Source organism: Euwallacea fornicatus, chromosome 1 (genome assembly GCF_040115645.1).
Source record: "Euwallacea fornicatus isolate EFF26 chromosome 1, ASM4011564v1, whole genome shotgun sequence".
Classification (NCBI taxonomy): Eukaryota; Metazoa; Arthropoda; class Insecta; order Coleoptera; family Curculionidae; genus Euwallacea; species Euwallacea fornicatus.
Genome location: NC_089541.1, coordinates 981,345 through 1,005,363, shown reverse-complemented (window position 1 = coordinate 1,005,363; position 24,019 = coordinate 981,345). Strand labels below are relative to the sequence as shown.

General features: G+C 41.9%; 2 protein-coding genes across 14 annotated transcripts in view; one reads left to right on the top strand and one right to left on the bottom strand.

The window, feature by feature from the left end:
- The window catches only part of Atpalpha (sodium/potassium-transporting ATPase subunit alpha), a 38,560-nt gene extending 16,571 nt beyond the window's left edge, over nucleotides 1-21,989 (top strand). For 3 of the 11 annotated variants that reach the window (XM_066285266.1, XM_066285299.1, XM_066285308.1), the window contains exons 2-10: nucleotides 1,418-1,498; nucleotides 7,533-7,664; nucleotides 7,717-7,963; nucleotides 8,021-9,736; nucleotides 10,725-11,026; nucleotides 17,651-17,745; nucleotides 19,914-20,088; nucleotides 20,139-20,371; nucleotides 20,445-21,989. In XM_066285266.1, coding sequence (XP_066141363.1) covers nucleotides 1,418-1,498; nucleotides 7,533-7,664; nucleotides 7,717-7,963; nucleotides 8,021-9,736; nucleotides 10,725-11,026; nucleotides 17,651-17,745; nucleotides 19,914-20,088; nucleotides 20,139-20,371; nucleotides 20,445-20,565 — 3,102 coding nt within the window. In that variant the 3' untranslated portion in view covers nucleotides 20,566-21,989. Of the gene's footprint in view, nucleotides 1-1,417; nucleotides 1,499-7,532; nucleotides 7,665-7,716; nucleotides 7,964-8,020; nucleotides 9,737-10,724; nucleotides 11,027-11,256; nucleotides 11,352-11,619; nucleotides 11,715-14,494; nucleotides 14,590-17,650; nucleotides 17,746-19,913; nucleotides 20,089-20,138; nucleotides 20,372-20,444 lie in introns of those variants that run through there. The other 8 variants (XM_066285317.1, XM_066285325.1, XM_066285334.1 and 5 more) reach the window with 6 other exon arrangements.
- Nucleotides 1-24,019, bottom strand: part of LOC136340935 (serine/threonine-protein kinase VRK1-like) — a 44,467-nt gene extending 20,448 nt beyond the window's left edge. The window contains exons 1-2 of one of the 3 annotated variants that reach the window (XM_066285451.1): nucleotides 23,675-24,019; nucleotides 7,493-7,583 (exon numbers count right to left, since the gene is read on the bottom strand). The gene's annotated coding sequence lies outside the window, so the exon portion shown is untranslated. Of the gene's footprint in view, nucleotides 1-7,492; nucleotides 7,584-12,759; nucleotides 13,108-23,674 lie in introns of those variants that run through there. The other 2 variants (XM_066285461.1, XM_066285471.1) reach the window with 2 other exon arrangements.

Here is a 24,019-nt window from a genome sequence, read left to right as displayed (position 1 = left end):
AAGTTCCATTAAATTTTTATTTTCTCTTCGTTTAAATATAATAACCAGTAAAATCTACCGATAACAAACATAATCTCCAAAGTTTTGGCATAGTCCTTGTGGTAATATTTAAACGTGAGTATTTAGTCGTTTTTCTCTTGGCTAAAAGCATGTAGTTAGCCGATGCCATTTTCAACCACTAACAAGGATTCTTCAGGGAGGTATCTTTCTGTTGCTTTATACTATTCTGAAGGATACTCACTGGGGCCTTAAAACCCCAAGTTGGACAAGTATTTTTGAAGTTCAGACCCTCCAACATGAGTAACCTTCTGAATAAGCGACCTGCATCTGCAAGGTTTCATCATGCATATTGAATGCGATCGACGACACTTTCATTTAAACCTCCCATGTTCATCTACATTATTCGTGAGGGATTGGGGTAGCAACAAGTAGTACATACTTACATAACATTATTATTTATTGGTTTTTCGGGAGAGTAGTTAAACCCCAACGTGGAAATGTAAATTCACTTTGTTTTCAGCTTTAACGCTTCAAATTCATCTCTCAATGGTTCATTATTTCATTATTAATTACTCAATATCATTGTCATTGTCACCTAATCATTTGGCTGTGTTCGTCCCGCAGGGGCCTGTTCAATATCTTCAGTTACCGAAGCTGTTTTTGACCGAAGTTGAAGACTTTGTTTAGAGAGTCCGAAAAGTGAGAACCGGGATTTGGGGTTGTCCAAGACCTGCACCCTTTCGTACGCGGACGCTGAAGCATATTGAACAAACCCCCTGATTATCATTTCAATTATTCCAACGATAACAATTCAACCGCGGAGTGATCCGTACACCCGTAGGATCTGCAATTGACTTTACGCCTCTTAAGCTGGATTTGTACGCTCGACATTGGAGTCAGATTTGGCGTTGGCTTTCGCATTAAATCAAATTTTCCGATTATAAAGGGCGTTTCACGAAAATCGTGCGCCGGCGACACACGGCCACGTTTTGAATTTTGCAAAAATGCCGAATTTCAAATGAGGGGTCGTATTTTTGTGTCCAAGTGCAACATATGCCATATCAATCCAACATCGGCTCCCTTCACTCCCTCTATTGTCAAAATCGAAAATTACGAGTATCAATTGCGGTCGCGAGCCGTACTACAAATAGACCGCCGACGTTCGGAGCCGGCAGCGAAGCCAAATCCAACGTCGACTTTACAAATCCACCTTTATTTCCGCATGGGATGCGGGCCTTGTCAATTGCAAAAGACATGTTCCGATTCATTTTAATTTCTCATGTCATCATACGTTGTGTACGTCACCATTCCTTGAGTGCGCGTCACAGCAGTGAGGACGACTGTCACGACGCCTCTTCCGTGGAAGGTTGGTAATAGCTGTGTCGCTAGTTTTAGCTGGATTGTGCTTGTTTTGCAGCATGGTCGTTCAGACTCGTACCGAGTAGCCACAGTGCCCAGCAGTTACGACGACAACAAAACGGCAGATGGTCAAGCGAAGGTAATTTTTTCTGAATTTTGGTGATCAGTAGTACCTTATTGAAGCCGAGAAACACTCTTGTAACTCAACCGGATGTAGTGATATAACGAGATATTTTTTATGTGTGGACAATACTGTGATGTCTTTGGGTTCAGATTCTATCAATGTATAATGTGATCATGATGTGAGTCGACCGATGTGCATTGCTAATGATTAAAGCGCGCTTTTGCGTGCTGCTGATTGTCTGACGGTTAAATACGTGTATGTTTCAGGCATAACGCCAGATCAAAGTGATTATTATTTTTTTTTTTTTAATGGAAAAATAAGTGTTAACGTGTATTATTAAGGACGAATAGTACTCAAATAGAAATTAAACAAGTCCTCCTGAAAATTAAAGTTTAATGCATTATTCATGGTGTGATTGACGAAATTTTTCTCTATCCGGACGAATAAATTCGAGGCACGTCGCACATAACTTAGGGGTACGTCGTGGTGGGTGCTTTCGGCCGGTCCACAAAGATTATGTGCGGCACTCGGAATTAGAGGGGGTGCGCGAGTTAGAAATCGACCAACCTTCGTGTTCAACTTTCAGAGGGTGTTGGCAATACGAGGTATTAATAATTCGGCAATCCAGAGCAATTAGGAGTTAATTAAAAAGCAATAAACTGATAAAATCGGACAGAGTAGAGGCAATTAGCGATCGCTAATTAATTTCGCAAATTGGGATTTGTGTGTGGACTTCAATACAGGGTGTTAATTGGGTACATGTACTTCTTTCAAGGGACGAATCTTTAACTGATTTCATCGCAAAAAGTTCCCGTGAATGCAGGTCCGCAACGCTTTCGTTTAGGAACTAGACGGTGTCAAAAGTTCATTTTTAATTTATTTTTTACATTTTTGAGGAGAAATGTAATAATCGGACAAAATTCGATAATCGATTTTTTATATGACTCAAAATCCAAATATCTATATATATTTTTTTTAATTGCTGACAGAGGGCGCCACATACAGGGTTCTGTCGCATTTTGATTGGCCCTAGCTTTTTTGCGCTACGCTGTATGACATTTTTGTATTAACAGGCTCATTGCGCATTTGCTTCCATCGAAAAGGGGCATTCTTGGAAAATGTCGGCAGAAGTAATCGTTTTGGAGGTGAGCGGGTTTGCAATTGACACGACTTGGGCAAAATCGATTTAATAATGATTATTGAAATTATCAAAATTTATTTAATGTTATAATGTCGAAAATCGCCATCTCCGGCCTCTATATATTTATTATGCATTATTTTCTGTGTATTTATAATTTTGTCTGATTGTTACATTTCCCCTCAAAAATGAAAAAAATAAGTTAAAAATGAACTTTTGACGCCGTTTAGTTCCTAAACGAAGGCAGTGCGAACCTGCATTCATAGGAACTTTCGTGACAAAATCGGTTAAAGATTCATTTCTTGGAGTACGTAAATTTACGTATTTAATTAGCACCCTGTGTACGTATAGAAAACGACCCTTAATGAGCGGGCAATTAAATGGCTCTATCAGAGGAAGTTAGTTAAATATAAAAGCGATTACGAAAAGGGGGTCGAGACTTAAAAATTAAAAAATTCTGGAAATCGGGACTCAAATTACAATTTTTTTTTTTTTCATTCCGAAAGTGATGAAATGAACGGACGTAATCAAAGGGAAAATGCATGGAGAACGGTCGTTTTTTAGAATTTTTATTCGGATATCACTGCATCGTCCGATTTTATGTAGTTATTGTCGGCTACAATAACTGCAAAGTACTTTTTTTAATACTTATTATAAACGTGAAATGTATTTTTCATGCCATTATTAATCGGGAAACAATGACAGTTTAAATTGTACATGTCAAAAATCCGCGGTACATTGCGGAGGTTGGTAAAATCATCTGTGACAAAAGTACCAGACGAGTAGAAAACGATTTCTAAAGAAAAAATTACTTTTTTTTAAAACGCTTTTTTTGGATTTTTTTTGAAAATTTCAAAACTTTAGGTTTATGCAAAGCGTGTTTACATAAATCAACGAAATTTTTTTTGGATACTTTTGTAGAATTTCATAGCATTCCACAAGAAATTTTCAAGAGGTTCACGCAAAGGCCCATGGGTTGAGAAACATTCCTCAAAGTTTGAAAGAAATCGGTCGAGTAGCTTTCGAGTTATCGTGTATCGCGTTCGATAATTCGAATTTGAAGAAAAAAGGTGTTTGAAGTTTCAGGGAAATAAACCCCAAATTTAAGTATTCAAATTTTCATTAGGTGCTCGTTTCACATAATAAAAATTAATTATTTCGAAAATAGTTCGGAATAGGTACGGGTAACCCTGATATAGGTTTATATTATAGATAGAGAATTATATTCTCTGCTTGATAGTGCTTAAAGTTTTAGAGTGTTTCATTACAAAAAAAAAAAGACTTTCGCAACTTCAAAAATATGAATGTTAGGAGCTTAATTCTGGACATCCTGTATAATGTTGAGACATGTAAATAGCAAGAGAGTAAACTTGAGTTTGTGCATTGATATTCTGCGAAATATGAAGATAATGGCTTTAATAACTGCAGAGATTTTTTAACATGAATCTTTACCGAGGTACGTTTTGAATTCAAGGTCAGATATCTCAAAAACGATAAGAGCTAAGCATAGGACATTGCACAGAAGATGTGCCTGAGATGTTACGTAGAATTTAAAAATAAAATTATATACCAGAGGTCCCATTTGAAATAAGCAATTTGACAGCTATTTCTGGTTGAACCGGAAGTGAGAGGGAGTTGAAAATATTAAAATGAAAATAGTGCACGTAGAAGTTGGCCTAAAATCAAATTGTCAAAGTTGCATCACCTTTAGATCCCAATAAACTTTTAATGAACGGATGGGGTGAACGACTCTGTATGCATAAGCCTTGTGGGAGATCCCTAGATTAATGTTGTGGGATTCCGGCGGCTCCTGCCTATGTTTCGGAAGATTAGTAGGTCAATGTGTATATGACCGTTTTGGGAATTCACCGGGTACATCCGACCACCATCGGTAAATTGGATTCCCTTCTGTTGGGATCGTCCTCATTGTACATAAATCGATTTTGTTTGGTATCCGGAAGAGCGCGGACTCCTGTCGTCACTTCCTCTCTTGGAACCGCCATTCGGCGATGCGTGAACGGGCATTTGCCCGTGACTGCACAGAAAACGTGCGCACATCGCGCATTAGAGTCGACTCGATCTCCGGCAATTCGTTCCAATTCTGCGGCGGCGCATGCCGCGTGTCTTCCTTCAAGTCCCCTTCAACCTCCATCGTCCTCTGGATGAACTCGTACGAACTAAACTCCAGGTACCGAAGGTGCGCGCGCAAAACTGGTTTCATTGATGGTGTAACGATGTCCAGCCATGATTTGCTCGTCTTGTTGGACACGGGAAATTCACACGGTGCGCACGTTTGCATTGCAAAAATACGTCGACAGGTTCGTCATTGTCCAGTTTTTCAGTGTACGATGCGACCCGGACCGATTTGGTCATTTCTCTTTAGTCGAATCGCCGCAGAAAGCTTGATTAAAAAAAAAGTGTTCTTTGCGGTTCTCTCGCGGTTCCTACCGGGCCTCGAAGGGCCTCACCACCCGATTTCCCATTGGAATAAAAATGCCAATATGAATTAGCGCCGGTAATATACAGTGCCTTCATTCCAAAACGGGCCACCCTAAACAATTATTAATTGCGAAATTTTACGGTTTTGGAAAAAACACGGCAATTTATAAATCATCGGCGGGGGTCGTTGAGATCGAAATTTTAAATAGCTTTGTGTCGCGCCCTTTCACAAGAACTTTAAAGGGCACCACCCGGCAAGTGATACCTCCTATTAACGGGCATTAAGTTCCCTATTCAGAAACAGCAAATGAGCTAAAATCGAACAAGTCGTTTTCGATGTTAGCAATAAACAAATTGCACATTTTTTATATGTATTTTTTTTATCATTCGTTTATTTCATTTGAAACAATAAATTCTCTACGAAACCTCCACATGTTATATCATTGAATTAAATTTCCAAAATGGCCACCATTGTTTTCCGAACGATAAAGGGGGCGATGTTCGAGTTCATCCCTCACTTTTGTTAAAGTTGCTACTGCGCCTACGTCCATAAGATAATTGATCTTTAAGCTGCTGAGCGACATTCGGTTGAGTTTTGTAAACTGTCGCTTTAATGACCTCAGAGACAAAAGTCCGAGAGGGAGGCAAATCGGGGGACATTGCCGGCCGCTCAATTGCACCCCTTCTCCCAATTAATTTTCCTGGATACCTCCGATCTAACCGCTGTTTCGCTGGTAAAGCATAACGAGGAGGTGCTTCATCCTGTTGAAAATGTAAATGTTCTTCATTTAGGCGATTTCCGGCCTGATCTAATTGACGTTCCAGCGATGCAACAGCAAGCGGGTCTGTTACATTTTCTAAAAGATGTAAATGAAATTCCCCCGTTACGTTTTCTTTTGGGAAAATTGGGGCCATCACTTAATTTCCAAAAATGCCCGCCCGAACGTTGAGATTTTGCGGATATTGGGTGTGATCTCCTCCAAACACGTGCGGATTTTCATTATCCCAATATCGGCAATTGTGCTAATTAACAATAAGGAACAACAAGAAATATGTAAATTCGTCACCGAAACGAATGCTGAAAATAAAACTTTCATTTTCCTTTGCCTTTTGTACAATTTGTTTGCAAAATTGAATTTTTCTCTCGTAGTAACCGTCACTAAACTCTTGCAAAACTTGGATTTTATAAAAATTTTTTTACTGTGAAATGATCCAGTCGAAATATTGCCCAACCGAAACGCTTTTGCAACAGACGAGTACGGATCTGCAGCAATATTGCTCAACCGAAACGCTTTTGCAACAGACGAGTACGGATCTGCAGCAATATTGCTCAACCGAAACGCTTTCGCAACAGACGAGTACGGACCTGCAGCAAAATGGCCGAGAGTTTTAATTTGAGAATTTTCATCAAAAATTCTCGGCTCCGAAGTCTTCTTATTGCACATGGAGCCCGTTTCTTGAAACTTGCGGGCTGCTTCCGAGATGTATTTGCGTCTAATGCTTTTGCCTAGATGTGGCCCATTGAAAACTCTTGCAGCTCTAAGGGCGCAACGACCTTCAGCTCCGTAAATAAATATTATTTCATTCCTTTTATCTAACGCGTAAACCATTTTTGCGTGCTGTAATCGCAGACTTTAACGGTGCCGACGTTCGCTGATTAAACGACGCTCTGCAATGCGGACGAACCCGCCTCGGTACCCACCTTGTTATTTACATCGAAAACGACTCGTTCGATTTGAATTTTTTTTAGGCGTCTCTGAATAGCCAATTTAACGCCCCTTAGCAGGAGGTATCACTTGACAGGTAGTGCCATTTAAAATTCACGTGATGGGGTGGCTGGGCGCGGTGGGGTGTGGCGTGAAGCTGTTTAAAATTTCAGTTCAAGTACGCCCCCCTGATGTCTGAATTGACGTGCTTTTTGTTAAACCGTTAATTTTCGCAATTAATAATTATTTAAAGTGGCCCGGTTTTAATGAAGGCCCTGTACAATAAGTTATTAAGCGATTCTGGTTGTTGAGAACTCATTTTTTCTAATTATTAAGGTTGAAGATTGGTCGTTTTCAGGGTCTCGATGCGCTGAACATAGGAATGCGCGCAGAATGGAAATCGAAGAGGGGTTGAGACAATGAAACTGACCAAAAAATCCAAATTTCAGACCTCTGTGTCGGGCTTGAGAAATAAAAAACTGACTCTATGTCTATGTGCGTGAGTTCTCGGGCACAACTAGAGGTAGTGGAAAAATGGGCCCACATAAATTCCTCATAAGAGAAATTGAGTCGTTCACTCCTGCCATTTCGTACAGTTGAACTTTTAGTTCAGCTTTAATTTTAGCGACTCTGCGCATTCCGTAATGTGCCATTTTCGGAACGACTACAGGTCGCATGCGTTTTCGCGAATTCATAATTCAATCGTGCCTTCTTAAGGTTACTCACCAATTTGGGACGCTCTGTAAACTTGTTCTGTCGTTTCTAGGCACGGAGAAAGGTGCAGAAAAAGCCCAAAAAGACCGGAGACTTAGACGACCTGAAACAAGAATTGGATATCGATTATCATAAGATCACACCTGAAGAATTGTATCAGAGGTTCCAGACACATCCGGAAAACGTAAGTTGATAAATCTCTTGAAAAGGGAATCGCTGAACGTTCGTTTTTCTAGGGTCTCAGTCATGCAAAGGCGAAAGAAAACTTGGAACGGGACGGACCTAATGCACTCACCCCGCCCAAAACAACCCCCGAATGGGTGAAATTCTGTAAAAATCTCTTCGGAGGTTTCGCTCTTTTACTGTGGATCGGTGCCATTCTTTGTTTCATAGCGTACGGCATTCAGGCCAGTACTGTGGAAGAACCCGCCGATGATAATCTCTTTCTGGGTATCGTGTTGGCGGCTGTCGTTATCGTCACAGGTCTATATCATTTAAATTCATTTAAAGGGAAATAATTAAACCTTCCTTGCTCCGCAGGTATATTTTCGTACTACCAGGAGAGCAAAAGCTCGAAAATCATGGAATCGTTCAAGAACATGGTGCCTCAATTCGCTCTGGTCCTCAGGGAAGGTGAGAAGTTGACTCTGCGCGCCGAAGATTTGGTACTGGGTGACGTTGTTGAGGTCAAGTTCGGAGACCGAATTCCGGCCGACATCAGGATTATCGAATCGCGCGGATTTAAGGTGGACAACTCGTCGCTGACCGGGGAATCGGAGCCCCAAAGCCGGAGCCCTGAGTTTACTCACGAGAATCCCCTGGAAACCAAGAACCTCGCCTTTTTCTCTACTAACGCCGTTGAAGGAACTGCCAAGGGAGTGGTTATCGCTTGCGGCGACAACACTGTAATGGGCCGCATCGCCGGCCTGGCCTCAGGCCTGGACACCGGCGAAACCCCTATTGCCAAGGAAATTCATCATTTCATCCATCTTATCACTGGAGTGGCAGTGTTCCTCGGTGTAACCTTCTTTGTTATCGCCTTCATCTTGGGTTATCATTGGCTGGACGCCGTCATCTTCCTCATCGGAATCATCGTCGCTAATGTACCGGAAGGATTGTTGGCCACGGTAACCGTATGTCTCACCCTCACGGCCAAGAGAATGGCGTCAAAGAACTGTTTGGTCAAAAATTTGGAAGCCGTGGAAACTTTGGGTTCAACCAGCACCATCTGCTCAGACAAAACTGGCACACTGACTCAGAACCGCATGACCGTTGCTCACATGTGGTTCGACAACCAAATCATTGAGGCGGACACCACTGAGGACCAATCCGGGGTGCAGTACGATCGCACCAGCCCCGGCTTTAAAGCCTTGTCGCGCATTGCCACTTTGTGTAATAGAGCCGAATTTAAACCTGGTCAAGAAAACGTCCCCGTGCTCAAAAGAGAGGTCAATGGAGACGCGTCCGAGGCAGCTCTGCTCAAATGCATGGAGTTGGCACTGGGCGACGTCATGTCCATCAGACGCAAGAACAAGAAAGTGTGCGAAATTCCCTTTAATTCGACCAACAAATATCAGGTGTCCATCCACGAGAATGAGGACCCGAATGATCCTCGTCACACTCTGGTAATGAAGGGAGCACCCGAACGTATTTTGGAACGCTGCTCAAGCATCTTTATCTGCGGCAAGGAGAAAGTGCTCGACGAGGAGATGAAAGAGGCATTCAATAACGCCTATTTGGAGCTGGGAGGGTTGGGAGAGCGCGTGCTCGGTTTCTGTGACTTCATGCTGCCCACCGACAAATATCCCATCGGCTACAAGTTCAACTGCGACGACCCCAATTTTCCCTTGGACGGAATGCGCTTCGTCGGCCTGATGTCCATGATTGATCCCCCGCGTGCCGCAGTACCAGACGCTGTTGCCAAGTGCAGGAGTGCCGGTATAAAGGTCATAATGGTGACCGGAGATCATCCCATAACGGCTAAAGCGATTGCCAAGTCTGTGGGCATTATTTCGGAAGGGAACGAGACAGTGGAAGATATCGCACAGAGGCTCAATATTCCGGTGTCTGAGGTGAACCCGAGGGAGGCCAAGGCAGCTGTGGTACACGGCTCGGATTTGAGGGAACTCTCCTCCGAGCAGTTGGATGAAATATTGAGGTACCACACGGAAATTGTGTTCGCCAGGACGTCGCCGCAGCAGAAACTTATTATCGTGGAGGGGTGTCAAAGGATGGGTGCCATTGTTGCTGTCACCGGTAAGTAATAGTTGTTTTAGAGAGCAAAAAGAAGCTTGTTGACGATATATAATGGGATACTGTTTAGCTTCGTTCAATGCCTGACGACCGAATTACCAGCATTACCGTGGTTTTTTCCTTCTTATTCTCATCCCTAATATACCCATGGCAAAGCAAACGCTGGAATTGACGATTCACGGCTTATCTGGGCTATTCTCACGTTTTACCGCCTAAACAACAACAGTACAACTTACAACCGATCTCAGAATGCAATTTGCCAAAAGTAATCGGATGTTGGCAAATTAGGTTCTCAAAATTCCAGCTTCTGGCATCAACATTAGTTGTCTATGTCTGGAGTAGGAATTTTCGATCAAAGTCCGATCGCCCAGTATGCGTCGCCACGTGATCAGTCAACTTGTTCCTACAACTCGCGTATCATTTCTACCTTCTAACATCAAAATTGTTAGAATAAAAACGGCCGTGTTTGAGTAATCGCTCAGCTGATCTCGTTACTTTCAAACACCACTGCGATCATGGCCTCAAAACATAGATAGCCACAGTATCGTTTGAATGAGCAGTAGTAGTTCATCGAACGACCTTACTCCTGGCAACACCACAGCGATGGTTGCCTTAGGTTAGTATGCAAAAAAAAAACCACTTTAAACCGGTTTGCTGACCGATAGATGGTCTGGCGTGTAAACACAGATCCCACGAGGATTCTAATATATCCCAAACCGATTTTAACCGGTTGTCTTGCACACCTCGGTCGTTGACTAATCGCGAGTTGAATTATAATTACAAAAATAAAATTTAATTTTTCAATTTTTGACTTTAATAGTTTTAAAAAATATAAGTCAGCTTTAAATGGCGTTGTCGGTGCCCTCCGTGAATTGAGCATCTGAATGACGTTGACGACAATCTGGGAAGCTTCGCGGTAATTTCGAGTGGCTTGTCCGATTCGAGTCAACTGCGGGAGTCACGGAACCGTTTTGACTTATTTATTTTTTAGGTGACGGCGTGAACGATTCTCCTGCCCTGAAAAAAGCCGACATCGGCGTCGCCATGGGGATCGCCGGTTCCGACGTCTCCAAACAAGCCGCCGACATGATTCTGCTGGACGACAATTTCGCATCGATCGTGACGGGTGTCGAGGAAGGCCGTTTGATCTTCGACAACTTGAAGAAGTCCATCGCCTACACCCTCACCTCGAACATTCCAGAAATTTCCCCCTTCCTCGCCTTTATTCTGTGCGATATTCCCTTGCCCCTTGGCACCGTCACTATCCTTTGCATCGATCTCGGAACCGACATGGTGAGTTCATTTTCTTGTGCTGATATTTCGGTGGACTCGAGCAGGTCTCTTTCCCCCTTGTCGAGTCCACTGTTCGATTCTCTATTGTTATGGGGCAGATGCAATAATACGCCGTTGTTGTTGATTCATTTGTGGTGATATTATTGCCTCATTGTATGATCCGAGGCATCAGATCTCCCATTATAACGTAATGGTTACCACTGTACTCACACGAAATATTGTATGAAAAGGTGCCGGCCATTTCGCTAGCGTACGAAAAAGCGGAATCGGACATAATGAAACGAGCCCCCCGAAATCCGTACGCCGATAAATTAGTAAACGAAAGGTACCAACAAGCTAGTCAAATTGACAATAAACGAATTCTCTTATTCATTATTCGCATGTAGACTTTGAGAACAACTATTATTCCGCATAATATTTGCACTTTAGGCTCGGTTCTTTTGCCAATTTTTATTTCTTTTTCCATTAGTTCACTAGTAATAGCAACTAGTAGAGATCTCTTTTCAGACTTAAAATTACTATCAAATGTGCCACTGTTCCCATTCCCTTGGGGCTTTCAGGCCTTTCTTGTGTTTAATTTATCTCCTTATTAGGTGCCCGCCATTTCACTGGCGTATGAAGAAGCCGAGTCGGATATTATGAAGCGGCCTCCCAGGAACCCCATACACGATAAATTAGTCAATGATAGGTTAAGTGTTCTTTATTATTTTGGGTGTTTTTAATTGGGTTTTGTGTGGGTTTTCTAACATATGTAACAATGGGCTTTCAAGGGTATAGCGAGGTGGTCGTACCAAAGGGGGTTTCATATATTATTCGTTTACTAATCTCGTTAAGTTCTGATGCCTGTCTGACTAATACGGTAGTAGTGATATTTCATAGGAAAACAACACCTGACACACAATTATTACATTCGATACCAGTCCCCTTATCACGTTTAGAATGTCGGCCGGATTATCAGTTACTTACCACCACCCTCAACGCTGGTTTTAGTTGAATAGGAATATTCTTTAGGGCACGAGTGGAAGAGCTCATTTACAGTACTATCAATGGCAAATCCTAGAACACATACAAAGGCATGTTCCAACAGGGCGGCGTACTAACCGCAGGCCGTTAGAAATACGCACGGTATATCGGTCGGAACTTCTTGCACGCATTTCTGACTCTATAGGAACGTCCGGATTCTACACTGTTGGAACTAAGCTTAAAATACACTCACGAAATTCTTGTGGCGAATTCGGCCACTTGCACCAGTGCACACTGTTTCGAATGTGGTTATTTTAGTGTTTCACTTCATAGCATGTTACAGAGACACATATGGCCTTCGCACCGGTGCCGGTGCCCGACTTCGACATTGATAAGATATTTAATTTTAGGTTCATCATACCTTAAATTAGCAATTCTGTTGCGTATAGGGTGAGTCACGATATTTTATAGAATAAATTCGGACTGATAAGTTACAATCTGCTGGTCCTTACTTTTAAGCAACGCCCTGTATATTTTATTGGTAATAGGGTAAATAAAAGTCTGCGCGGCAATGTTGCGCTCGTCGGTTTCAGTTTTGCGTTTCAACCGACAAGAGTGCCTAAAACTGACCCCGCTGCGCATGCCTACGTTGAAAAGTTTGTTTACGTTAAATGTTCGAAAATTGGCTTTAAAACCCGAGAAATTGCACTCGAGTACTTTAAAAATGTGCATTCCGAGGCCTCAATGCTTGAATACAAATCGCTACTAACCTGATTGAAGGATCAGACGATTTCCCAAATCGCTTTACAACAGCAAAATAACGCGACGAGAATTTACACTTTGAATGCTAAACGATGCCATTAACACTTGTTTGAAGCACTTCCAGGCGTACATTAGGGTCCCTGCTACACTTTACGAGGAATTTTCATTTTCGAAGTGTGGATTTTCCGCCGAAAATCTTCAAAAAACGAAGGCACACTCAACGTTAACCCCAAAACAACGCCACGAGTGGCGGGATTTTTGACAACTAATTATCTCATTTCGAGTGACGTCACTCGTCGTGGATATCCAAGGGCGCCTGCGTTGCATTTTATTCCATCTGTTCGGACATAAATGACCAATTTCAAAGATATTTTTCTTCGCAAGTAGGTGCCCAGTTTTGCAAAAATAATTTTATAGCGCTAAAATAAATATTAAATATTTAGTCTATTAAAATATTCCATCGCTAAGTACTCCTACCGCTCACATTTCATTATTCGTTAATTTGATTTTTAGCTTGAACCAGATTAGCAGGCTAAGTAGCAGTTCGTCTGAACTAATCGAGTGGTCCTTTCACCCATACGGGGTGTTGCGTCGTTAATACCGCCATTAATTAATGACGGTAATGTTATTAGATAGATTTGATTTTCAATTTCCTGGGATGACCGAATTGTCGTTCCCACTTTCCCTTGTTTTCTTGTAGCAGTATTCCAAACTTTAGATTTAAAAGCGCTGGAAAATCGATATGTATTAAAGGTGGAAAAATGATAACTTTCCTTGCATTACATATATATATATATCGTCACATTTACGAAATAAGCAACACTCAGTAAAACAATTACAAATCTTACTAAGACGAATGTATTTTCTGAAAAAAGGGAAATCGGACATGCGTTTGCGAACAGAGACAGTAACATTAATTATACGTATTATTGCAAATATCATATACAGGGGTGCGCTAATTAAAACGAAACAGCTGTTTTTTCGGGTAATAAAAAAGTTGTGCAAAAATGCTCGGACACGTCAACTTTAGTGTGGAGGGGGAAGGTTTTTTTTTATTAGATATTTAGGGTGGTTGCCCCCATTCCCTGAGCAGGAGATGAACCACCTCTAAAATCCTAAATGGGAAAGGGGTCTGACGGGATAGCCCGATGGAATTTTTTTCAACTAATACAGCTTGACGTGATGTTAGACGCCATGGGCGTACCAACCAAGACCTCCTGCTTTATTTTCAGGGTTTCTTTATTTGTTTATATACAGGGTGTTGTATTACTTTCCGAAGATTGTTTTCCGCACTAATACATACACGAGGAAAGTTTAAAGGACACGTCTGTAGGTTTTTATGGGAACCGTGCCAAAATTCGATAGTAGTTTAATTTTGATATCTTTATGGTGACTCTCCCTGTGTGTAAACGTGAGACGTATGAATTGACTCTATATACACGCCTATCTTAGAGCTTTTCGCTCACAAAATTAGCTGAACATTAAAGACATCTCTTTTTAAAACTAGTTTAATTAGTGGTAGTGACTGGCTTAGACACGCCTTTGAGAACCTTTGTTTAAACATGTCATCGCGTAAATGTCCTCTGTTATTACTAACAAGATAATCTAATCAAACTATAACGTTACACCCCAGCATCCCCCATCCCCGCCATTGCTCTTATGTGTTCGTTTTAATTTTGATTTTGAACATGTTCCCTTCATTTTGTTTTCCTTTTTTGACGTACGTCTTTTGGTCGAGTCCAGGTTCCCGCCATATCATTGGCCTACGAGGAAGCAGAGTCTGATATAATGAAGCGAAGGCCTAGAAATCCGTTTAATGATAAACTCGTAAACGAAAGGTAAAAAAGAGTGTTGTGGTGGTCTCTTCTTCCTCCTTTTCTGTGCGTACGAGAAACCCGGTAGCGCTCCGTGGACGAGGATGAGTGACGAGTCGGGAGTTAATTTGGCTGCTTTAATTTGAGAAAAATTGGTCGCAATTAAGGCACGTGTTAAAACGCATTTTTAGACGTCAAACTGAGACGAATACCAACTTATTGTCACCTATTTCGATCGAAATATGACATGGAAAACCTACTTCTCCTCCTTGAAAGTAATAGAAAGTCGCTACGTTCCGGGGCGGATCTCCAGATAAGTTGGTCAACACCGAGGTGGGGCAATGTGCTCGCCCTTGACTACGTCAACGGGGTCAACAGACGTCACGTGAGCAATGTCTGACATGTTTCTAGCGGCCATTTCGGAAGAGAGAAGTTTTAACATCAGCTACTCATTTTAGGGTGAAATTTTATTTTTAAAAAAACTACGAGCAACAACATGTTCGGTAAAATAACAATTCTTACAAAAATGATAAAAACAGTTATTTTGAATTAACATGCAAATTTTATGTAATTAATTTCACAACACAACTTCTTCGATAATATAGCTATTGAGTGAAATACCAGAACCCCATTCGGTGAAGTGCATCAACAATAACAAAACAGTGTAAAAAACGGTAACAACAAAATATTCAGAATTATGGAATACAAAAGGATTAATGCGGCGTGACTTCTCCGTTGGCTTTAATAACTGCCCGAATCGGCATTAATTTAATTAGTTGGTGGCTTAAGTCAAGAGCAAAATTTTCCCATACTTTAGTGAATTTTGCTTTTAATTCCGTAATAGTTTCAGTTGGGTTATTTCGTAATTTTTGTTTCATTTCATGCCATAAATTCCCAATTACGTTCTAGTCAGGACTGATCGGGGGCCACGCTAGAACAATAACGTCTCGATTCCCAAACCATTTTTTTGCCGATTTAGCCCCGTGGGAAGACGCATCATCTTGTTGCACTATAAAATAGTCATTTGGAAAAAGAGTCTCAATGCTGGGTAAGAGGGGCTCCTTTCTAAAATTTGCTGGTACTTTGTAGCGTTTACGGTGCCATCTACTAACCTGAACTGATACTTTTCCAAACCTCCCCCCGACGCGCAACCCCATGTCATAACGCCCTTAGGGCACTTAACCGTTCTTTTGAAGCAGTCTGCGCAACGCTTCATTTTCATTTCTAATAACTCGTCGTCTATAATGGCCAACACATACGTTAAATTTCGATTCATCAATACAGATAACTTTTGCCCAATCTTCAACAGTCTGGGAAGTCTTTGATTCGGCCCACGGAAGCCGATTTTGCTTCTGCTTCTCTGTTAGAAGAGGGTTCTTTTTAGCCTGCAATACATTTGTAGAATGCTGTTTTATTCAATGTTATAACTATTATAATGAAAAATGATGAAAACTAAGTTCAGATTTGTGTATCCATTTCCCACAACATTCCCTAGATGACTTGTGTCCTGTTTGGTAATTCCAATGGCCAGTTATGACTCGGGCAGTGTTCCGACGGCCTTTTTTTTACATATTTTCACTAGTGATCTAAGATTTGCTTCGGTTACTATTCCTGGTCTTTCCGTACTTTTACCCTTCTTCGCAATGCTACCTCTGGCTCGGTAGAGTTGTAAAATGTCTTCCACCGTTGATTTGGGTAACTCTTCAGCAATATCGAGAACTTTTCGTTTGTAGCCCTTCCACGCACCATTTTATAATATTAATTGAACACACGACCTAACTTCGAATTTACCAAAATTACGATCGCGTCGGACTGCGCTTCTGTTCGGAATTTGAATATTTAGAACAAATGTAAATAAATTGGAAAAATATAATAATAAATTTGAATTCCGAATATTTTGTTGTTACCGATTTTTGCACTGTTCTTCATTATTTCGTCATTGGCGATGTATTTCACTGAATTGGTTTCGGGCACTTTACGGAACACCCACGCTATCGAACAAGCTGCGTTGTGAAACGAATGACACAAATTTGCATATCAATTGAAAATAGTCGTTGTAATTTTTCCAAGATTTTCCATTTTTCCGAACGTCGAGTTGTTAGGGCCCGCCTAGCGCCATCTAAGAAGAAACATACAAGTTAAATTGCGGCCACAGTCGGAACTGGCGTAACACAGGACGCGCCATTTCAGTTGGAAACGCTGTTCGAAACGTCCCGGATTGCGGCTGGAAAAAACCAGGAGTGCAGCCGAGATGGCGAACACGAAGCAGAAAGTCACTTTCATTTGTTTATTTAATGTTTTGTTTACGTCTTTCTATCGCACGCGTTATTTCTCTTTCACTCTCTCTCTCTCTCTCTCACACGCATTATCGCAGGAAAACGTTTAACGGGGCAAAAGTGACAGGACCGTAATACATAGAAAGCGAACGAAAACGCTCTCTCTGTATTACGTTTGTGACACTTCGAACTTCGCTTGATTGCGTATTTAGTTCGCGATTAAAACAGTCAAATCATGCCGAGCTCGTCCACGAAGCGTCGCAATTGCATCGACTGTCTTGCGACTTGACTTTGCCATTTGCAAATCTGTAGCGATGTGAAAACAGTACAGAGCGGTCAGATTTGGACTTGGTGCCTTGTGTGCCGAAATGCGACGAACTTCTGCTTTCTACTAATTGATTTCAACCCATTAACATTTGGCTAGCGCAGACCGGTTGCGGCTCACCTTTCACCATGCTTTGAGTAGTGATTAGTTTGCAACATCCTTATCATTGATGCATATGCTTCTATGGTTGTACGTGATCGTGAGGTGTGGTGTAAATATTGCATACTATATTGGAGTGACGATAACGTTCCGTAGTAGGTGTGCATCTGTATACGAGAGCGACCATGGCAAGTATAATGTGAGAATAATTGGTACCATCTCATCATCCTCTCTGTCTCTTTAGTTTGTTTATTTAATTAGAGCCGCGCGTCGGACGGTCCCCACACACGATTCAAACAAACCCATTAATACGATCTACTGCATGTCTCTTTTCAACTTACTAACTGTATGTTTGGCGGCTCCTGTGGCGCCTTCCTCTATACAGGTGCCCGCTATTTCTTTGGCCTACGAGGCCCCGGAGAGCGACATTATGAAAAGGCAACCGCGAGACCCCTATAGGGACAACCTGGTTAACCGCAGGTGGGTTTGATTGTGCATTTACGCGACAAGAGCCCTTCGGCTCCTGCCAGAATTAACCCCCAATTTGCGAGAGTGTTTAATTCTGGCATCGAGCTAATTCTTGTGATGTAAATGTATCACGTGTAATGGTGTCGTGATGGCCTGGCACCTACACAACCGTTACCTCGGCACTAAATGACAGTCAAAAATCTCTCCTCGAGGCTTTAAGCATGTCACTCGAAGAGTGAACGATGATGTGCCTTTAGTCGTCTAGAAGTTCTCGTCTTAATTGATGTGTTTTATTAGCAATGTTAATTGCACAATATGCTTTTGTGTTTGATTCTGGATTGAGGCCCTTCTATGGGTCTTGATACTCCAATTGGCTCGGAAAGGTAAAATTACATACTCCAAAATTGACTCCCAACATTGATTCCCGAACGATTGAATTTATGAAACGACATATTTCTTGCCATGATTACTCCTGCATTAGTATAGCGACTATAAGTAGATGTTTGGCTCCTAGAGTAACTCTATATTCACTTATAATGCCGAGGTATAGTTTGTGTAACTTTCGAACTTTTATAGCATTTGTAGTTCAGTTCTTAGACGGTTCTAGATGATGCCACAGCCGCGGTATGCGTCTCGTCCACGTTCAGTAGATTTTTCTATATTATAGAGGGAATGGAATCTAGATTCTTAGATGTGCTGTAAATTTGAGCATTTTGATGGTGATGCGGTCAAAATGCCCGGTTAGCTAACACTCAACGAGGCGTTGTTGAAAATTGTGGGGAATAAGGGCCGGTTTTGGAATTGTTTTTTTCTAATTTGAATCGTTATGACTGTAAGTATCCGTGGAAATGTGTCTGGAGGCAGTGGGTGTGTGAAAATGAGATCTTTTTTCTCCAGGTTTGTTGGGAAAAGGCCTGAGCTATGAGAAATGCAACTCGCATCCGACGTGCGTGCACGTTAATTATTATGGTCGCAAAGCCCCGCTGGGAAAAGCGTCAGTTTGGGACACCCGGACTTCGAAAAATGTCTCAAATGCTTTGTCGGTTGATAAAGGACGCATAGCTCGTACCGCGAGAAGACCATCGTTGCTTTCTAATGACGCAGTCTGAGTGCCCCGCAGTGAATACTGCTTTGTTGCACCATAGAACCTAAACACAGGGTGTCAAGGTTTAAAATCACTTTTCGATTTTGCAATTCTGGCAAAAATGTATGATCGGTTAGTTACGGCAACGTAGCGCCACAGTAGCAGCCGTCTCGGTGCTGAACCGGCCGCGTTTTCTTGACGTGCAAGAACGACGCAGCGTTGCCGTTTCGACGACTCGATCCTTAAAAAAAATACTTCGCTAGGAAATTTTGAATTTTAATAACTGCCAATTAGAATGCGCCACATTTTTTTTAAATCTGCGTTTAAAATGTTCCGTTTTGACTCATCGTTTTGACAATCGAAGTTGGGGAAATGACGTCACTGAACCGAAAACTGGGTTCTTTGGCGACAGGAGAATTCTAACCACCATCACTTGGAAACGCCGGGTACATGAGACCAGGGCGGCGTTGCCGCCTGTTAAATTTTTAAGTCTAACTGTGCAGTGTTTTTTTTTTATTCGAAGATCCCCGAAGCTTAGTATGTCTGGAATAGACAAACGGAGCTGCTCGTAAGCCATGGAGATAAAAGAAATCATTTTCATTATTACCTTTCTAACAGACAAAACGTACGTTCCACTTAATCCCTCCGATTGAGATTATTTTACTTGCCAAAGCGACGGTTAGTAGACAATTTAGACACCTATCTAGCGCATGTTAGATTATACTGTTCGTTCAGCACCTATAGCTTCGCACCCAACTATTTATCGGGCGCAAAATGCACGCCTTTGGTCCCAGTTCCAGTTGAGCTTGTCGCGCAACTCTTCGTTATTCAAACACGTCAAAGCAGAAGTATCGCCCTTTATGGAGGCGCGACGCAAGTTGATTGCGCAGCTTGCGACTCCTCTCCCCGGTTTTCTGTGCAGCAGCTGTTGCGCGGACATGAAGTTGTTGTGTGTAATACGTATTACTAATCAGCATAATATAATATCCATGCTTTGCCAGTTTTTGGGTGCTTAAGTGGTGCATGTCAGCTTACTGGTTAGTGTTACTGATTCTACGCATCAAACGCCGAAGCTAATGTTATACTTTGATATTAGATTGATTTCGATGGCCTACGGCCAGATCGGTATGATCCAGGCAGCCGCCGGTTTCTTCGTCTACTTCGTCATCATGGCCGAGAACGGGTTCCTGCCATTGAAGCTATTTGGAATCCGTAAGCAGTGGGACTCGAAGGCCATTAACGACTTGTCTGACTCTTACGGTCAAGAATGGGTGCGATTTTTATTCGCGACGGTGGATTTTATTGTAATTCGGATTTACAGACTTACAAGGACAGGAAAGTGTTGGAGTACACTTGCCACACCGCCTTCTTCGTGTCGATCGTGATCGTGCAATGGGCGGATCTGATCGTCTGCAAGACCAGGCGCAACTCGATCCTGCACCAGGGAATGAGGAATTGGGCGCTCAACTTCGGGATCGTTTTTGAGACTGCTTTGGCTTGTTTCTTGTCGTACACGCCCGGTATGGACAAGGGCCTGCGCATGTTCCCACTCAAGTAAGTTCGTGGAGACCTCGCGTGAGTTCAAGCCGGCCGGCAGTTCAATAACTCGATTCTCTCTCGAATCTAGATTCGTATGGTGGCTGCCAGCTATCCCCTTCATGCTATCCATCTTCATCTACGACGAGGTGAGAAGGTTCTATTTGCGACGCAACCCTGGAGGCTGGTTGGAGCAGGAGACCTACTATTAAGAGCCTCATCAATCCCCACAACTGCCACTCCGCCGATCACTTTATTGTTTTCGATGGCAGGGACCTCGTATCGTAAGATCAGTAAATTATTATCAAAAATTGAAAATACGAGCGGGCTCCTTCCTTTTCACATCGCCACTCATAGACACGTTAAGGAACGAGCAACCGAGAAAAACTTTTTCAGTCGATGAAGGAGTTTTTCGATTCGGTCGGTCGAATGCATTATTCAATGATGTCGTTCTCTATCGATTGTTGTACAAATCATGTTGCTATTTCAAGACATTTACTGCTTTTAGCAGTCATATTATGGTATTATTATATAGAAGGAAAGAGGGAATAAGTGTTGTGCGGAGCCGATCTTAAACTATTAAAATATTTGTAGGTGATACAGTGACTATAATAAAACGTCTTGCATGCGGGGATTGGCTGCGCACAAACAGTAATTAAGTTTAATTATTATTAACAACAATAAGTTACTATTCGTTTTCGAGTTGGTCAGCTGTAGGTACGTATGCATATAATTCCACTGTTGCGTCTCATGTTCGTATAGTCAACAATTCAGCTGTAAAACAAGTTTTTCCGTACATTCCATTTGGTTTTTTTTTGTTTTTTAAGTAAAGCAGTTGCCTTAGTGCTATCAGTCGGCCGTTCGCCGTCAGAGGGCGCGGGTGGGCGTTTTCCTGGTTGCCTGTTACGGACGCACACCTCCTCCCAGTTACATATAGAAGGTATTATTTAGGCTTTCAACACTTAGGTTAGCTAGGATGTAACTGTGTTGTTGAATCGTATTAACTGTCATTAAATTAAAGAAAAATACGGTCGTGCTCAATACACATGACTATTATCATTAAATAACTGTTTGTCGACGTTTGTTTCGTTTGATTTAATTGCCGTTTCGCAGGCAGGGGCCTCGGTCTACGTCAGCGAGAAACAGAGCTTAACCAAGGTGACAGTTGTTCAGAGTATAAGTAAAAAGCACTATTGATCCTCCTTTAGTATACCCAGAAAGACAAAATAGTATTGAAGGTGGAATCTCTGAATGTCGGTAAAAATATTCTAAGGCCTTTGTCCGTAGCATTTAGCCCAATAATGAGTGTGTCTCTCTTCGAGTTCCGCGTCGCTTCTTGTGGTGAATTTGGTATAAATTATAAATTAAGGACAGCGTCACCGCTATTAAATAATAAATTGAATAAATATAGACCCGCTTGGAGTAGAGTGTTCCTTTCCATAGGCGTAGTGATGTTTAAGCGCGTGCTGGTCCGAGACCAGGTGACCACAGATCATTATCGATTATAATTGTAAATATTTTTTATTAGTAAGTCACTTAGTTAATTTCCCGCTTGAGTTCTTTTCACGTTCATATTTTAGTACATAATGAAGCTGTATAAATTTGGGTTTTAATAAAATGGATGATAGTGTTAAAAGGGATTTATTTCTGTCCGCGGCAAAGGTCCTCGTACCGTCATCCGGTTATTCACTCACGATCTTCTCACGGTCATTCTCACGATCGACCGTCGATAGAGTGTTGGCGAAAGTACGCCATTTTGCAGGAGAATTTGGTGGTACTGCGCAGCTTGGCGGCGGCGCACTTAAACCGGCCCTAACCTCTTCGTGCAATGGTTCTCCGTTTGAGGCATCAGCGGCGAGCTGCGTGAGTTCCGTGAAATTCAAAGTCTCTTGGGCCAAAACTGAATTCGCATGTATGAACATGTTGGCAGACACGAGGCACATTTCTGTAGCGAACTTCTTAAGGATTTACGTTTCCGGCTTCGATTCATACAATTTTAGTGTAATTTATAAATGGGGGCAGTTTGGGCTGTGATCGAGTCCTGAATTGAAAAGACAGCCCGAGTTTTCGTTTCGCCGAGCGCCCGGGCTACATAAGCGAAAGGAGAAAGAGATTAGACCGCATGCAGGAACACGAATTGATTATTTTAATTTATTTATATTGCCACGATTACAATTTAATTATTATTAATAAATGAAGAATTTAAATTTTCGCTTTATTATACCGTCGGCAATGCTGCAGTTTTCCGTGCCATATCTGAACTAGTCAGCACGATTGGGTCGGCAAAAACTTACGAATTTCGAGAGGCAAAGCGTTACCATGTCGGTTGACAAAGTCTACGGGGGCTCAAGGTAATACAAATTCATGTCTCCTTTCTTACTCGATTTGTTTATTAAATACCTTTATAAATTAAAATACAAAATTTTATGCAAAAATTTAATTATTAATTTAATTAATTAAACTGTCATTTTGATGATCTTCGTACTCGTATATAGAAATAAACTGCACCTGCCCAACGTAGAGCGGCCAACATACCTATACAGAAAGTGCCTTACAACGGCATATGCGAAAAACTTAAGGCATTTTGACTTTGCAAAAACCTAAATAATATGTTGCTCACGTGTAGTAATAACTGCCTGAAATCCTAAATTAACCGAATGACCCATTCAATAGGAAGCGCATGTCATTCGAAGACGTGAAGCTTGTCCCAACATACTATAGTGGTTGGGGCTCGTAGAAATTAGTGCAAGAAATACATTTTTTTGCTCCGCAGATAGGGAAACTGTAAATTTCCAAATTGTCACCCTGTATATCCGAGAATGCAGGCGGGGAGAAGGGATCTCTCAGAAAGCTCTTAAGCGACGCGGAGAGGTCACACCGGCGAGCACTTCGCGGAAAGAGGCGATTCGTGATAAGGGGACAAGCTCTTATAGCTACATCAACCATCATCTAATAGCTTATAGCTATATCAATCCGTCTGTACGTGACTGCTGCGACGAGAGCTTTCGCAATTCAAAATGAAATGAGAACATTGGGGGTGAGAATGACCACGTACACACGACACGTCAGTTCGAGTGACTAGAACGTTGTTTGTCGTGCAAACTGTGCATTTTTCAATAAAGACGACACCCAGGAGTCCTACTCAGAGCTTAAACCTGGCGACTTTCTTAACAACTGTTCCTTAACCGCCGAGCATTATTCGCTTTAAAAACGCTTTCGTCGATCGGTGCACGACAAACTTAAAACAATAAGGGAGCTCTGGAAGATGTGGATTTTCAGAACTTTCCCCCGCTTAAGTATAACATAAAAGTTCCCACTAACCTGTTCGAGGAGTCCAGCCACGGCAGCCCGGCGAGAACTTGCAGTTCAACGTAAAAATGCCATCTCGATGGGTTCACACTAACACACTGCACTGCATGAATTAAGGTCTGTGCAACGCACTGTAATGAGTTTTTCCCACTGCGAAAAAGCACATTTTTGGCTGAAAATCCGTAGAAATAAAAAAAGCTTCACCCGCAACGCGACAGTGTGTGACACGTAGCGCAATGTATTTTATTAGATAACGTTACCCGTCTTGCAAACAACAACAAAATGTGATTTCAACGACTAAACATTATAAAAGATACGGCCTGTAGATCGAAAATATGTACTTTCGAAGTCTGTCGT